Source organism: Mus caroli, unplaced genomic scaffold (assembly GCF_978045245.1).
Source record: "Mus caroli unplaced genomic scaffold, Mus_caroli_1 scaffold_15, whole genome shotgun sequence".
Taxonomy (NCBI): Eukaryota; Metazoa; Chordata; class Mammalia; order Rodentia; family Muridae; genus Mus; species Mus caroli.
In genome coordinates this window covers 97,214,765-97,228,775 of record NW_028227270.1, presented here as the reverse complement: position 1 = coordinate 97,228,775, position 14,011 = coordinate 97,214,765, and the positions used below count along the sequence as shown (strand labels likewise).

The 14,011-nt window shown below is 44.5% G+C and overlaps 2 protein-coding genes and 1 pseudogene across 2 annotated transcripts; 1 reads left to right on the top strand and 2 right to left on the bottom strand.

Annotated features, from left to right (window-relative positions):
- Positions 1 to 349: 349 nt before the first annotated feature.
- LOC110308719 (U1 small nuclear ribonucleoprotein C pseudogene) lies at positions 350 to 823 on the bottom strand (annotated as a pseudogene).
- Positions 824 to 10,206: 9,383 nt separating this feature from the next.
- Positions 10,207 to 10,621, bottom strand: LOC110308159 (histone H2B type 1-A). Its single transcript, XM_021180540.2, has one exon. It carries the CDS (start codon positions 10,588 to 10,590, stop codon positions 10,207 to 10,209), a length of 384 nt encoding a protein of 127 aa, XP_021036199.1. The 5' UTR covers positions 10,591 to 10,621.
- Positions 10,622 to 10,863: 242 nt separating this feature from the next.
- Positions 10,864 to 11,356, top strand: LOC110308158 (histone H2A type 2-C). The gene has a single exon (XM_021180539.1). The coding sequence runs from the start codon at positions 10,896 to 10,898 to the stop codon at positions 11,283 to 11,285; it is 390 nt and encodes a 129-aa protein (XP_021036198.1). The 5' UTR covers positions 10,864 to 10,895; the 3' UTR covers positions 11,286 to 11,356.
- The last annotated feature ends 2,655 nt before the right edge of the window (positions 11,357 to 14,011 follow it).

The window sequence follows — 14,011 nt, the reverse complement described above, 5'->3', positions numbered from 1 at the left end:
GTGTGTGTGTGTGGTTTTTGGTCCCAAACCTCTCATCCAGGAGAGAAGTCCATCACAGGACTGTTATCTTGATGATGTAATAAAAAGACATAGAGACATAGAGAAGCTGGAAAACTGCTCTTAGGAAATCTTTTTTTTTTTTTTTAACTAAAAGAGCTGATGATTTTATTTTCACATTTCACAATATAAGTGAAACTCGCACTTTTTTGTATCACTTCTTCCAAACGTATTCTCTCTGATAGGAAGGGAGGTTTCCTTGTCATGCATCAAGTAAACACTCAGGCTCAGCTCCAAGATCTCCTGGTGAAACAGAACAGGAAATAGAAAACAATAAAGAGCACTTCTGCTCTTATCTGTCTGGTCTTGGCCATGTGAGCACCATCATAGGGCAGGTGGGAGGTCTCATCATTGGAGGCCCGAGCATCATGGGTATGTGGCCTCCCATGGACCGTCTCATCCCAGGAGCTGGTCCCACAGGCATCATCCCAGGAGAAGGGGGGCCCAGCATCGGCATCACGGGAGGGCCTTCCATGAGGGATGTAGGCATCATGCCACGCCGAGGAGGACCCGGGAGACTGGGGGGGAGGTGGGATCATGGCCCCTGCAGGCAGAGGAGCAGAGAACGGAGCCAGAGGGATCTTTCCTTGTTGAAATGCAGCCGTTGTTTTGTCGATCTGTTCTGTCTGGGCCTGCTCTTCATCCATTTCTGGGAATAGTTTTTCACACTCTCTTTATGTTTCTGACCACTGCAGTGTGTCTTCCTCACAGACGGAGGATCATGGGTAAGATACATATCACAGTAGTCACAATGAAACTTTAGCATGATACTCCACAGGCAGTTGGCTACCCAGGTCTCTATTTTTCTTGACTACAGGAGAAGTTGCTCATCTCATGTGTCTGAAGAATTCTTTCTGGTCCAGTAGATGCTAATGTTTCCGTTTGACTCTCTGTGTCCCCTATATACACATGCCATGTATGAACCTCTGTCAAATATACAATTTATTGATTGTAATGTACTAGTGAATGCTTAATAGCTAGCTATGGAAGAAAAGTGAATGTACACACAAAAATACCTGCAGAACACAAATGGCCATAGCATTCAAATTCCAAAAAGCCCAATGCAATTTTCTCTTTTTCAGTGTCTTGAATTCTCCTGTATTGTTGTGTGTCCATGATGGTGGAGTGGTGGCACGCATACTATGGCGCATGTGCAGAAGCCAGAGGACAACTTTGTGGAGTCTGTTCTTTTCTTCCACCTTAATGTGGGTTACAGGGATTGCACAGCATGTGTCTCTACCTGCTGAGCCATCTTTCCAGCCCCTTAACTATTTCTTCATGTAATTTTTAAATAGGTGTTAAGGTAGAATGCTTCTCCAAGTTGTGATTTAGACCTTTACGAGAACTGGCATCTATTGTGAAATCTGCTTTCCACAAAAGTAACTTTAATGTTAACAACAGTGCCACAAAATTAGCCTGGATAGCTGCCACCTAGCTAGCATTTCATCACAGCAGTAACCCACACATCCCCAGTTATGATTTAGATGTGAAGTGTTAGAGATGCGGACCTCAAGTGGTGGGTTCAGTTTCTGAGAAGTGATTGGATCCATGAGGGCTTTGGACTATCCAGTGAATCAATCCACTGAGGGATTTCTAAGTTGGTAGTGTTACAGGCAAGTGGTGAAAGTCTTCAAGGTAAGATTCTAGTTGTTTGGCCTGTGTCCCAGAAGGGTTCTTGGGGTCACTTCTTGTTCCTGATTCTTCTTCTTTCTGTTTCCTGGATGCCCAGAGGTAAACAGATCTGCTGTACCACCTCTCTGCCAGATGCCTTACCCCAGGGTCAGAGACCATGAGACCAGCTCATTATACACTGTGATTTAGATAAATCAATCCTTCCTTTAGGGTGTTTTTGGCAGGCCATTCACCACAGTTAACTGAGCTCAATCCTGATGTAAGCACTGGTTCTTGAGAAAAGAAAGAAAAAAAAAAGAGAAAGAGAAAGAAAGGAAGGAAGAAAGAAAGAGATAAAGAGAGAGAGATAGGAGAGAGAGAGAGAAAGAAAGAAAGAGAGAGAGAGAGATAGGAGCGAGAGAGAGAGAGAGAGAGAGAGAGAGAGAGAGAGAGAGAGAGAGAAACTCACCACAAACAATGAACATGAGTTGGAACTTAACCTGGGTGATACTGGAGTGAGCATTTCCTTTTCCAAACCCGCTCACTGTTTTTGAATACCAAAAGAGCACTTCCTTCATACTGGAGGCTGTTTATAATGTAACCACAGATACACCATCACACCTTTAAGCTCAATCTATGTTTTTAACACTTCTTGCCAGATATTTATGAGTTTGGACAATAGAAGAATATGTAAAGTTAAGGGTTTTAGTTTTGATTTCCAAGGTGGACCAAATCTGGCCTGACTGCCGAGTACTGGAAAGTCACTCACCTCACCACGGAAGGACCACACACAGCTGTGTGCCCTTCAGCAGCGTCTCCCATTCAGAGAGAGTCACTGACACACAGCATCTGAGCTTAGGCAGTAAACACCAGATGCTGGCAAGTAGGATGTGATGAGCATTCACACTGTCCTGAATTTAGTTTCCTCTATTGTGATTTTATGTTATTTAATGTGTTAATAATGGTGATGTTTACCAGTCAGCATTCACAATGGTGGCTGTCTCTGGGCACTCTGAACCCTGGGCAGAGTCCTATGTTTCAGGGGATGGCCAGGTTTCTGGTTTAGATGAAAGATACTGGACAAGTGTACTTCCTCCTCCTTTAGACCCTGCCCACTGTCATCCCTGCACATGGGTCATCCATCCACATGGGTGTCACCAGCTCCCTAAAACTTCACCCATCTATTTCACAGCTGAACACAGGAGCTCTGTCTGTCACTTTTGATTACACGTTCTAAGCTCCTTAGCTACCCAAAGCTTTGCAGCAAGCGACCTCCAGCTGCTGCCTAGTCACGTCATTCCTAGCTGTTCCCTAGTCACGTCACCCCAGTGCCTCTCCATATTCCCCAGTCAGGTTAGATTGCTTCTTATTACTCAAAGAAACCATGGAGCCACACCTCTGTGTTGATGACCGTCTTTGCTGTCCCTAACTGAACCTTGTTTTTTCCTTGAGTGGCATTTTCTGACACAATCCTCCAGATGTGGCTCGAATATTCTCTTCCTTGGAAATATTGTCTTACTCTCCAGTCCCTTCAAATCAGACCCAAACTTCAACCCCAAAGTCTCCACAAGTTTTATACATAAATATTGTAGCAGTAGCTTTGCATTCACACTTAGGATTTCTTTTTTCTAATTCTCAGTTTGTCCATTTGTTCACTACATTATACACAAATACCTTGAAACACTGTCAAATATTCGACCAAGTTTCCAGTGCCACTCTGTGTCCCCATGCTCATAACACTTGTCCAGTGACTGGAGGGATGTCTTTTAAGTGTCCTTTCACACTGTATTTTTTCTTAATGTGATGCTTGAGTCTTGTCTGGTTCTAAATTTGTTCTTCTATTGACTTGTAGTCATTCCATTTAAGACTTTTCCAGCTTGGGGCCGGAGAGATGGCTTAGCACTTAAGAGCATGGCTGCTTTTCCAGAGATCCTGAGTTCAATTCCCAGCAACCAAATAGTATCTCAGAACTACCTGTAATGGAATCTGATGCCTCTTCTGGCATCCAGGCATACATGCAGACAGAACACTCATACAAAACAAACAAACAAGCAAGCAAATAAATGAATAAATAAAATTTTAAAGAAAGACTTTTCCATCTCAGCCAGTAATAAGATTGGCTTCATTTGTATTTGTTACTCTGGTCTAGTTTCTAAGAAGGAAATGAACAATGAGGCCTCTTAAATGACATAATACTTAGCTTTCTCAGAGGAAATGGAGAGGATGCTCATTGATAAGTCCCTAATTTGCTATATATTTAAAGGGGAGGTATCGATCATGCTGTGGCAGTTCAGCAAAGACAGCAGGCTTAGCTTTGGTTACTAGCATCATACCGCTGGGTAACACACTCGTTGTCCTAGTTAGGGTTTATATTACTGTGATGGAACACCATGAACAAAAGCAAGGTGGGGAGGAAAGGGTTTATTTGGCTTATACTTCCTCATCATAGTCTATCATCAAAGGAAGTCAGGGCAGGAACTCAAGCAGGGAAGGAACCCGGAGGCAGAAGCTGATGCAGAGGCCATGGAAGAGTGCTTCTTACTGGATGGCTCCATATGGCTTGCTCAGCTTGCTTTCTTATAGAACCTAGGACCATGGGCTAGGGATGGCCCCCACCCACAATGCCCTGGGCCCTCACCCATCAATCACTAATTAAGAAAATACCTTACATCCTGATCCTATGGAGGTATTTTCTCAATTGAGGTTTCCTCCCTTCAGATAATTCTAGCATGTGTCAAGCTGACATAAAACTATCCAGCACAATGGTCATATGATACATTGCCACATGGTATGCATGTATTACTTATTAAGAGTGGAGAGTTTAGACCATAAGAGAAAGTGTAAGCCCAGGTGGAAGCAATGGGATGTTAATTTTATTGATACTATGTACGACCCAGCAGGCAGATGTAGTTAAATATGGTCCAGATTTGATAAGTTTCAGGATTTCAGAAGCCATAGCACAGCCAAAGGAACTGTGTAGTAGGCGTGGCAACCACTGCTCTTTTCTATCCTGACAGGAGGGAGGGAGGATTGGATTAAGGAGCCCAAGCAAAAAAATCAGGAAGATGAACAAACCTCCCCCCAACGATCAGCTGTGCCTTCTTGTTCTTGTCTGCTTCTAAATGTTTCTTCTGATTGCCTTCTGCTGTCAGATACAGAGATAAACCTGCCATCTGCCAGCTGAAATCCATGCTTCCCCATTACTATCTACCTATCCCTGTGCTCCACTCTGGTTAAGAACAAGGCAGAGCAGGAAAATAAAAGTTGACTACATGCTGGGTGGGGCCAGTTGGGGGAGGGGGCTTTCACTGTGCTAAATTCAAAGCTGTTGCTTGAGATTGTTGGAGAGATGTCCACGCAATGAAAGGACCTGCTGGAACTAGATTAAAGAAACACGGAGAAGCCATGGAAAAGACTGTTCTTGAGATGTCTTCCTACAGTTCCGGAGGCTGCTGGGACTGGCAACATGGCTGAGAGGAGTCTGAAGCATATTGTCCTCCACCCTTTCCCCCAACAGCCAGGGTTTCTTGCTTCATGGTTTCATTTCTGTGATTTGCTCCAAGGGCAAGCACTGCAGCTCCTGCAGGAAGAGGGACAGCCCTGCACTCACTTTGTTAAGTCTTCAAATTGCCCTGTACACCCCCAACATGTCCCTTCCAACTCCACGTCTGAAAGTCTCTGGGAAGATCTAGTGTAAGCCAGATTGTTTACACTGCATTGTGTGACTCATGCTCCTGTACTCTGAACCAACAGTGGGGGCTGGGCGTAGACAGTTCCTTTCCTGATGTTGCCAACAGGGTGATATATGAGAAAGCAATACACAAAACAGAATAATTTAGAAGTTTTAGGATTTGTTCACTGTAGCAGATGATCCTGGAAAACTTTTCAACTTGTTACTCATATACATGTATATCTGGGACTTAGTCTTATAGTAAATGGTTTCCTCCCCCCCAATAATTTATTTATTTTTATTCCAGTTAATGGGGAGGGGCTTGCAAGGGAGCTGTGATTGCGATGTAAATGGTATTTCTTAGATTGTTGCAAAAAAAAAATTTAAAAACTTCTCAACCCTTCTACACGTTTTGTATGTTTGAAATCTTTGTACTGTTGCTTCCGTCTGACTTCCTTCCCATTTAGATGTGTAGCAGCAAGGCTCTTAGGATTTTTCATAAGAAGACACTAGAGACAATTCACCCTTAATACCTGCTCCTCATCCACCCATGATGGAGAGTAATCAGACATACTTATGTTCTCCTTGGTTTTAACGTCAAGTCTTATCTGTCCTGGTTTGTTCGCAATCTCATTAGCCTTTACTACCCTTTCCCCACAGCCTTATTAGTGTGGAACATTCCATCTTTTACTAGTTACTCTATGCTTTCTTGCTTTTTAAATGAAAAGCAGCCAACACTCACTAAAAATGCTTTTGTCACAAAAATTTCTCTTAGATAGCTTTTTTTTTTATGAGCCAAGGAGAGAGCAACACTGCATTTTGAAGTGAGCACAATTATTACATCAAGGACATGTTATTCACTGGAACATTTTTATTTTGAAACGTCACCACAACCTTTCACAGAAATCATGGCTCTCTATGAGAAGAATGGTCTATCCCACTGTGACTTTTCCTGTTTTATGTAGCATTACACCTCAAAAGTCACTGACATTATGTTTTTTTTTCTTCTGAGGCACTCCATATTACTAATTTCCTTTTCAAAGCGTTATCTGATATGCTGGAATATTACCAGTGATGGGGGAAGTCCTCTAATAACTACAAGTATTTATCCCAGTTTCGATTGCTAAAAAAATAAATCAAAAATAAAATCAAAAAGCAAAGGAACACCACGGCCACAAAGCAAGTTGGAGAGGAAAGATGCCATTTGGCTTACATTTCCACATTGTTGTTCATCATCAAAGGACGTCAGGACAGGAACTCAAACAGGGCAGGGATCTGGAGGCAGAAACTGATACAGTGGCCAAGGAGAGGTGCTGTTTACTGGCTTGCTCCTCATGGCTTGTTCAGCCTGCTTTTGTGTAGAACTCAGGACCACCAGCCCAGAGATAGAACCACCCATAATGGGCAGGACCCTCCGCCATTAATCACTCATTTTATAAGTGCCTTACAGTCACATCTTATGGAGGCATTTTCTCAAAAGTCCAATCTAGACCCGTTTTCTTTCCCCAGTAACATCACTAGCGGGATCTTCTCTGACCAGTTTTATCTACCTCACCCAGTACTATCCATGATCATAAATTACACCCTCAAATCACTGATCCCTGGAAAGAAAACCCCTTCAGACATGCCCACCGCCAGTACTGAATTCTCCCCACAGTCGTGTCACTGTGTGAAAGCAGTGCTCTCCTAAGTTTATAGCCGGTGAATCAAAGTCTCTGTGATCCTGCAATCCAGTTATGTTCTTTGTGAGAAGGGCAAGCGGCTCTGACAAGGTTCTTTGGTTTCAGTTTTGCCTTATCCCAGTCCAGTTCACTCGCTGGCCTTTGCCACGTGGGTGTTTATTTGCACATAACTATGCACTGATAGATTAATATTCACATATGGGAAAAGGCAACATTCCTAGCAATGGTCTCTCCTCTTAAACAGCTTTAGTTTGTCCTCATTTCTGCCAGCCGAATATAGACAGAAGGTGGTCATCTTCTTGTGGCCAGGTGCCTTGTAGGCTGGCTCCGGATCTCACTCCTGACTGCGATCTCAACGGTTCAGGCACCCGGAACAGAACTTATTTTGCTGAACACGGCTCGAGTCCGTGGGCCCCTCACGATTAGCTTGGGCACATGTCTTTGTTCACTTTCCCATGGATGTAGCTGTTATATGGAAAATAGAAAATAGATGACTGTTTGACAAGGCACATGTTATGTCCAACACGACGCTAAGCCGAGATTTGTGGCTTAGTAGACACTGTTAGTCTCTTAGCAACCCAAGGACTGGATCAGTACCACCTCATTTGCATACCGGCGTTTGGGCCTGTGAGCTTGGTGACTGTAAACGTCACACCTCGCTCCAGCTCAGATTCCACTCACCTTTTGCTGTCCTTTCACAGCCTCATTCAAGCCATGGCAGGCTTGCCACCAAAGGCTCCAGAAGGCTGCTGGCACTCAGCAGAGCCAGGAAGCTCAAGGGACGCCCCCAAGAGGCCAGTCAGAGTCTGCACCTCACTGAAAGGGTCTTACCGGGATACCAAGCTCTCAGCCGCCCATCAGCAGCAACTCTGCATAGCATGGCGGAATTTGTTGTGTCTAACAGGTTTCAGCAAGCCTCTGCCTGCAATGGTGGAGAAGATGGGCGCAGCTTCATGCCAGTACCTCGTGTTCAAGATTGAGAAGGTCATCTATAGTTATAGTGTCCAAGTAAAACTGGCCAACGGCCACATCAAGTTCACAAGCCAAAGACCCACCCACACTGTAATGGGCTACACACTTTTGACTTGGGTGGTGTGTCTGAACGTTATAGATTGGATTAAAAAAATAGTGTTAGCAGTGATGTTTGATGTGGTAGGTTCACCAGGCAAAACTGCTCCCTAATCAGACTGAATCTTTAAATATCTAAATGAGGGAAATTTTAGGGAAATTCAGGGAAAAATTCAGAACCAAAGTAAATCAGGTTGGTATGTTCTGTGTGAAGGTGTGGCTGTCTTGAACTTTCCCGAGAGCTCTCTTAGCAATTAGCATTACCAGAGACATAGGGCAGAAGAGCCCAGAGCTGCAGATTTGGGGAAGCCTACCATGGAACCAAAGAAGAAGATTGTCTCTCTGTTGTCAATGTGTAGAGGGAAATAAAACCCTGTAGATCAGCTCCTTTAGAGCTACTGAGTCCAGATTACAGAGCCAGTATTCTGATGAAACCCTGCACATTCACTGAGGTCTTCTTACAAAGCAGATTCAAGTAGGAATGTGAAATCTTGTTTCAAATCATTTGTGTTGGAAACCAGCAGTTTGTCCACTGAGCCTGCCAGTTTGCATTCTGTCATAATTTGTGCTTGGCTCACCTTTATGGCAAGATCCTTTCACATGCTATTTGTGTTCTTCAGTACAAACTGGAATAAAGGTTACCCATATTTTAGTGATTGATGTGAGCAAGCTACCCTGGGCTGGTGGTTCTGGGTTGTATAATAAAACAAGGCAATGCACAGAATTCCTCCATGGTTTCTGCTTCAGTTCCTACCTCCAGGTTCCTTCCATGAGTTCCTGCCCTGAATTCCCTTCATGATGAACTATAACTGTAAGATGAAATAAACACTTTTCTCCCAATTATGTGGGGTTTTTTTTTGTTGTTTGCTTCTTTGTTTGTTTGTTTAACAACAATAGAAACCTTAGCTAAGACACTCTCCCTCAAGGAACAGGGTCAGTTGGGCTATCCATCTTACTCAAGGCTACATTCCACATTACATTGCAAGCTGGTATCACTGGCCTTAGTGTGGAACTGAGTCAGATACAACTCCATTTTGTAATGTTCTTATTTTTCTTTTCAAAAAATTTGAGAAGAATTAGACTGTTCGGCCCTTTTAGAGGACGTGTTTTGCTGGGGAAAAGGGGGGTAAGGGGAGGGAGATTTTGTGGCTTCAAAAGCCAAGACCAGGTCCAGCCTTTTTCCTCTGCCTCTGTCTCTCTCTCCCCTCCTCCCCTCTACTCAGCACCATGTCTGTCTGCTTCTAGTCATGATGATCATGATCTAACCCAACTATAAGCAAGCTATCAATTAAGTGCTTCTTATAAGAGTTGCCTTGGTTATGGTGTCTCTTCACAGCAATAAAGCAATAAAGACGGTACCCAATGAGTGGCACTGCCTGGAAAAGCCATGGAAATTAGCAAAACAGTATTATCAAACAGTATGAATGTGTACTGTACAGACTAGGGTATTACCCTAGTCTGACCACGGCAGAGGATGGTGGACGACTGTGCAGTAGAGCAGGGTTCTCTTGTTTAAACTTCCTGTCCTTGCTGGTTCTGTTCAGTAGCATTACCTCAGCCTACCCAGTTAACATTTTCAATAACAGAGCCAGACTATACATGATGTTAAAGCTATGTCAGGTTTAGAAAGAAGCAGTGCCCATTTAGAGCAATCACAAAAATACCAAGGATCTAAATGCTGGGACAGCTCGACCCTCTGACTAGAGATGGCGTCACTCAAAAGCATTCACCGCCACCGCCATTTTGGCAGGAGCATGAAATGCCGTTATTACCGTTTGTCAGTTGACTGAGGCTAACATATTACACTATGAAGCATTTGAGACAAGGCAGCCCTACCGACTGTTACATTTCCAGCTAAACTAACGCCTGACACCCTCACTACAAAGACATCAGGCCAGGGAGCCCTCAGCTTTATGTGCTGAATCACTTTGTTGCGTGGTCCTCTGTTCTGATGGCAAGCAAGACTCAGGCCCTAAGTACAGACTGGACCAGGCGCTGCTAGTCAAGAGCCCGCATACCCAACCGCAGTCTAGGACCAGCAAGTAAACGCAGCTCTCTCAACAGAAGAGGTGGGTGGCTCTTAAAAGAGCCTTTGGGTTTGTTGTGAGCTCTGCGAGCTCACTTGGAGCTGGTGTACTTGGTGACGGCCTTGGTGCCCTCGGACACCGCGTGCTTGGCCAGCTCCCCGGGCAGCAGCAGGCGCACGGCCGTCTGGATCTCCCGGGACGTGATGGTCGAGCGCTTGTTGTAATGCGCCAGGCGGGACGCCTCGCTCGCGATGCGCTCGAAGATGTCTGTCACAAAGGAGTTCATGATGCTCATGGCCTTAGAGGAGATGCCGGTGTCGGGGTGCACTTGTTTCAGCACCTTATAGATGTAAATGGAGTAGCTCTCCTTGCGGCATCTCTTACGTTTCCGGCCCTCCTTTTTCTGGGTCTTGGTGACCGCTTTCTTGAAGCCTTTCTTGGAAATAGTAGCACCCTTTACCGCCACCTCCGGCATGGCGCAAGTAACCTTTCCCACACCAACGTCTCAAAACAGTTCCAACTGCTGAGAAAACACACACCACTTGAGGTTGACAAGCGGGGGTATTTATAGGCGTGGACATTGGATGACGTATGGGAACATGCAATCCGATTGGACAATAAGTGCTGGGTGCATGCAAATAAGGGGATTCAAGCTGTGGTTTCTGATTGGTCAATCCATCATCAATCAGCCAATCAGGTGTTGAATATAAGCTACCATTAGACTATAAATAGGCATGGTCATGGGGGCCTCGTTTACTGCTTTAAGGCTTTTGAAGAGTCATGTCTGGCCCTACAAAGCGGGGTGGCAAGGCTCGTGCCAAGGTCAAGTCTCGCTCTTCCAGGGCAGGTTTGCAGTTTCCTGTGGGCCGTGTGCACCGCCTTCTCCGCCAAGGGAACTACGCACAGCGAATTGGGGCTGGCGCTCCAGTGTATCTGGCGGCGGTGCTAGAATACTTGACAGCTGAGGTCCTTGAGCTGGCGGGCAACGCCGCCCGCGACAACAAGAAGACGCGCATCACCCCTCGCCACCTGCAGCTGGCCATCCGCAACGACGAGGAGCTCAACAAGCTGCTGGGCCGCGTGACCATCGCGCAGGGTGGCGTCCTGCCCAACATCCAGGCCGTGCTGCTGCCCAAGAAGACCGAGAGCCACAAGCCCCAGACCAAGTGACTCCTGCACAAGGGACAGCAGCAATCAGCTTAAAACAAAAAGGCTCTTTTCAGAGCCACCTTCATTTTCACGAAAAGCTGTGCATGACAGACGGTCAATTTCAGACTTCATTTGGACCTCTACCAGCTGTTAATACTGACCGTATTCTACGACCTTCCGTGCAAAGTATTAGGGTAGGGAAGTAGAGGTGTTTAAGGGTAGTGTGAATGAAGTATCACTCAATTAAAAGTAGGCCACTAATTCAGCTCCTTCTTAGCTGAAAGTTAGCACAGGATGATCCAGTTCTGCAATTTTTCAAAAGTGCCTTAAAAAACTACTGTATCAGTGCTACAAAGTGAGTACAAAGCTAGAATGTTGCTCAAACAAACCCATTCAGAAAAAAAATTAGTTACTCTGTCAGTTTTGAAGGCTGGAGTAAAAGGCTTATCAATTTGTAGTATCAATCTTAGAACTGGAGCAACTGGCCATCGGGAACTGCCATAGGGATATTAGGAACCAAGCTTAGATCCTTTGCGAAAGTAGCAAGTGTTTTTAGTATTTCTTTCATCTGTCCAGCACAATTGTCATAATTTTTTGAAATCCAAGAATGGGTATTAAGAGTTTTTAGCTAGAAAATAAAACCATTTGATTTATTTATTCATTTTGTAAATGCTTACTGACTCCATTTGCTAAGCTAGGCCTAACTCTGGAAGCTTCTGGCCTCTGTACAATCTTATCAAGGCCTAGAATGTTCTCAGCCTCTGAGACTTACTGCTGAATAAGCTCACCCTTTCTAGTTCTTTCTGATCTCTGGGCTGACCAACTCAACTCAGCTGTTCTGTCTCAAACTTGTCTCCAAGCTGACTGATTCAATCTAGCTTCTTTCAGTTTCTTACTGAATTACTCTGCTTGGCCTCATACTAATTTGGCAATGTGTTCTAATCTTCTACGTCGCTCTGTCTTCACCTGTGTCTACTTGTTCTCTCTTCAGCCTCTTTCTATAAAACTCTCCCAGTAAAATTGTTACATTTCTTCTCTCTGTCCCTTAAGTGACTTTCCTTTCCTCTCTTCTCGGGAGAGTTGGGCCTATCCTATTCTGTCAAATCTTACTCATCACTTTGTCTGCCACTCAACCAGACTTTTAAACCCAAGTGCTCCCTTCTGTAAATTAACTTTACCTTCATTGTTTTGGAATTAAAGATGTTATACTAAGAGCCTGTCTGTATCCCAGCCAGTGGGAATTAATGGTGTGTGCTAAGGGCTGAACCACACCACAACTAGAAACAAGGTTTTTCAATAAGTACCACAAGGGTCACAGCATGATAAAATATCCTGCAACACAAAACTTCAATTTAAAAGGTAAAAACAAGTTTATTTATAGTAATGTTGTGACAAGAGCCTCCTTTGCCAATCTGAGAGCTGCTGCACAAACCACAGCTGTCTCAACTTTGGGGATCCTTCTGCTCCATGAGAAGACACCTACCTCCCCCTCTTGCCTGCCCCCGAACAAGCAAAAGTTAGGTGAGATTACCAATGCAGAATGAGTGTCTGGTCAATATTTTAGGGTAATGATTACACAATCTGAACAGAAAACCAATTTTTGGACGATGAGGTAGCTCTAAGCTCAGTGTCCTCTTCAGATTGTTGTCCAGACTCAACTGCTAATGAGGCTTGTCTTAGGGTCATGCATGGTCTAGGCAGCCTGTGGCTAACAATCCTTAGGCTAAGAATAAGGTCCTGCTAACTCCCAGGTTTTTCTTTTTATGTACAATAACTTAGTTTGAAATTCAGTTTGAAATGGAGCTAGTTTTTAGCCACTATTATACATTATACATTTATTATACATTTATGGCAAATATACATATTTTTACTATTCATTTGGTTTGTGACAATTCTTGAGACCAAATGAAAAAAATCTTAGGGAAAAGATAGTTTTGTCTCCTTTGAAAAGTCATGGATTTCTTATTAGGGACCACTGAAGTCAGAATGGTTGAATACTATCTTCAAGTTATGAGGCAAAATAAATCTCAAAGTGCTGTCCTCAAATTATTTTTGCATGAGAATGATATTTTAAAAGTTAGGACAGACTTCCCTGTGTAGTGGGAGCTGATCTTGAACTGGCTCCTCCTTCCTGACTGCTGAGAGCTGCCTGACACAGCTTCACAGCCACGCCCAGCTCTTGGAGGGTTTGTATAAAATGCACTGAAAATCTGTTGGAGGTGGAGTTTGGGGGGTTTTGGTTTATTTGTTTGTTTGGTGGGTTGTTGTTGCTTTGTTATCTTTAATCCCCCTCCCATTGCCCTCCAACAGTTCCTCATCCCATTCCTCCTCCCCTGTCTCCAAGAGGAGGTCCCCACCCACCCACACATACACACCCGTACCCTGCCAGGCCTCCCCACTCCCTGGGGCCTCAAGTCTCTCAAAGGTTAGGTGCATCTTCTCTCAATGAGGCCAGATCAGGCAGTCCTCTGCTGTATATGTGTCAGAGGCCACTGACCAGCCAGTGTATGCTGCATGATTGGTGGCTCTGCCTGAGAGATCTTGGGGGTTCAGGTTTGTTGAGACTGCTGGTCTTCCCATGGGGTCACCCCCCTCCTCAATTTCTTCCAGCCTTTCTAATTCAACCACAGGGGTTTCCCCACTTCAGTCCCTTGACTGAGTAAAAGTATCTGCTTCTGTCTCAGTCACTTGCTTGTTAGGCCTCTCAGAGGGCAGCCATGCTATGCTCCTGTCTGTAAGCACACCAT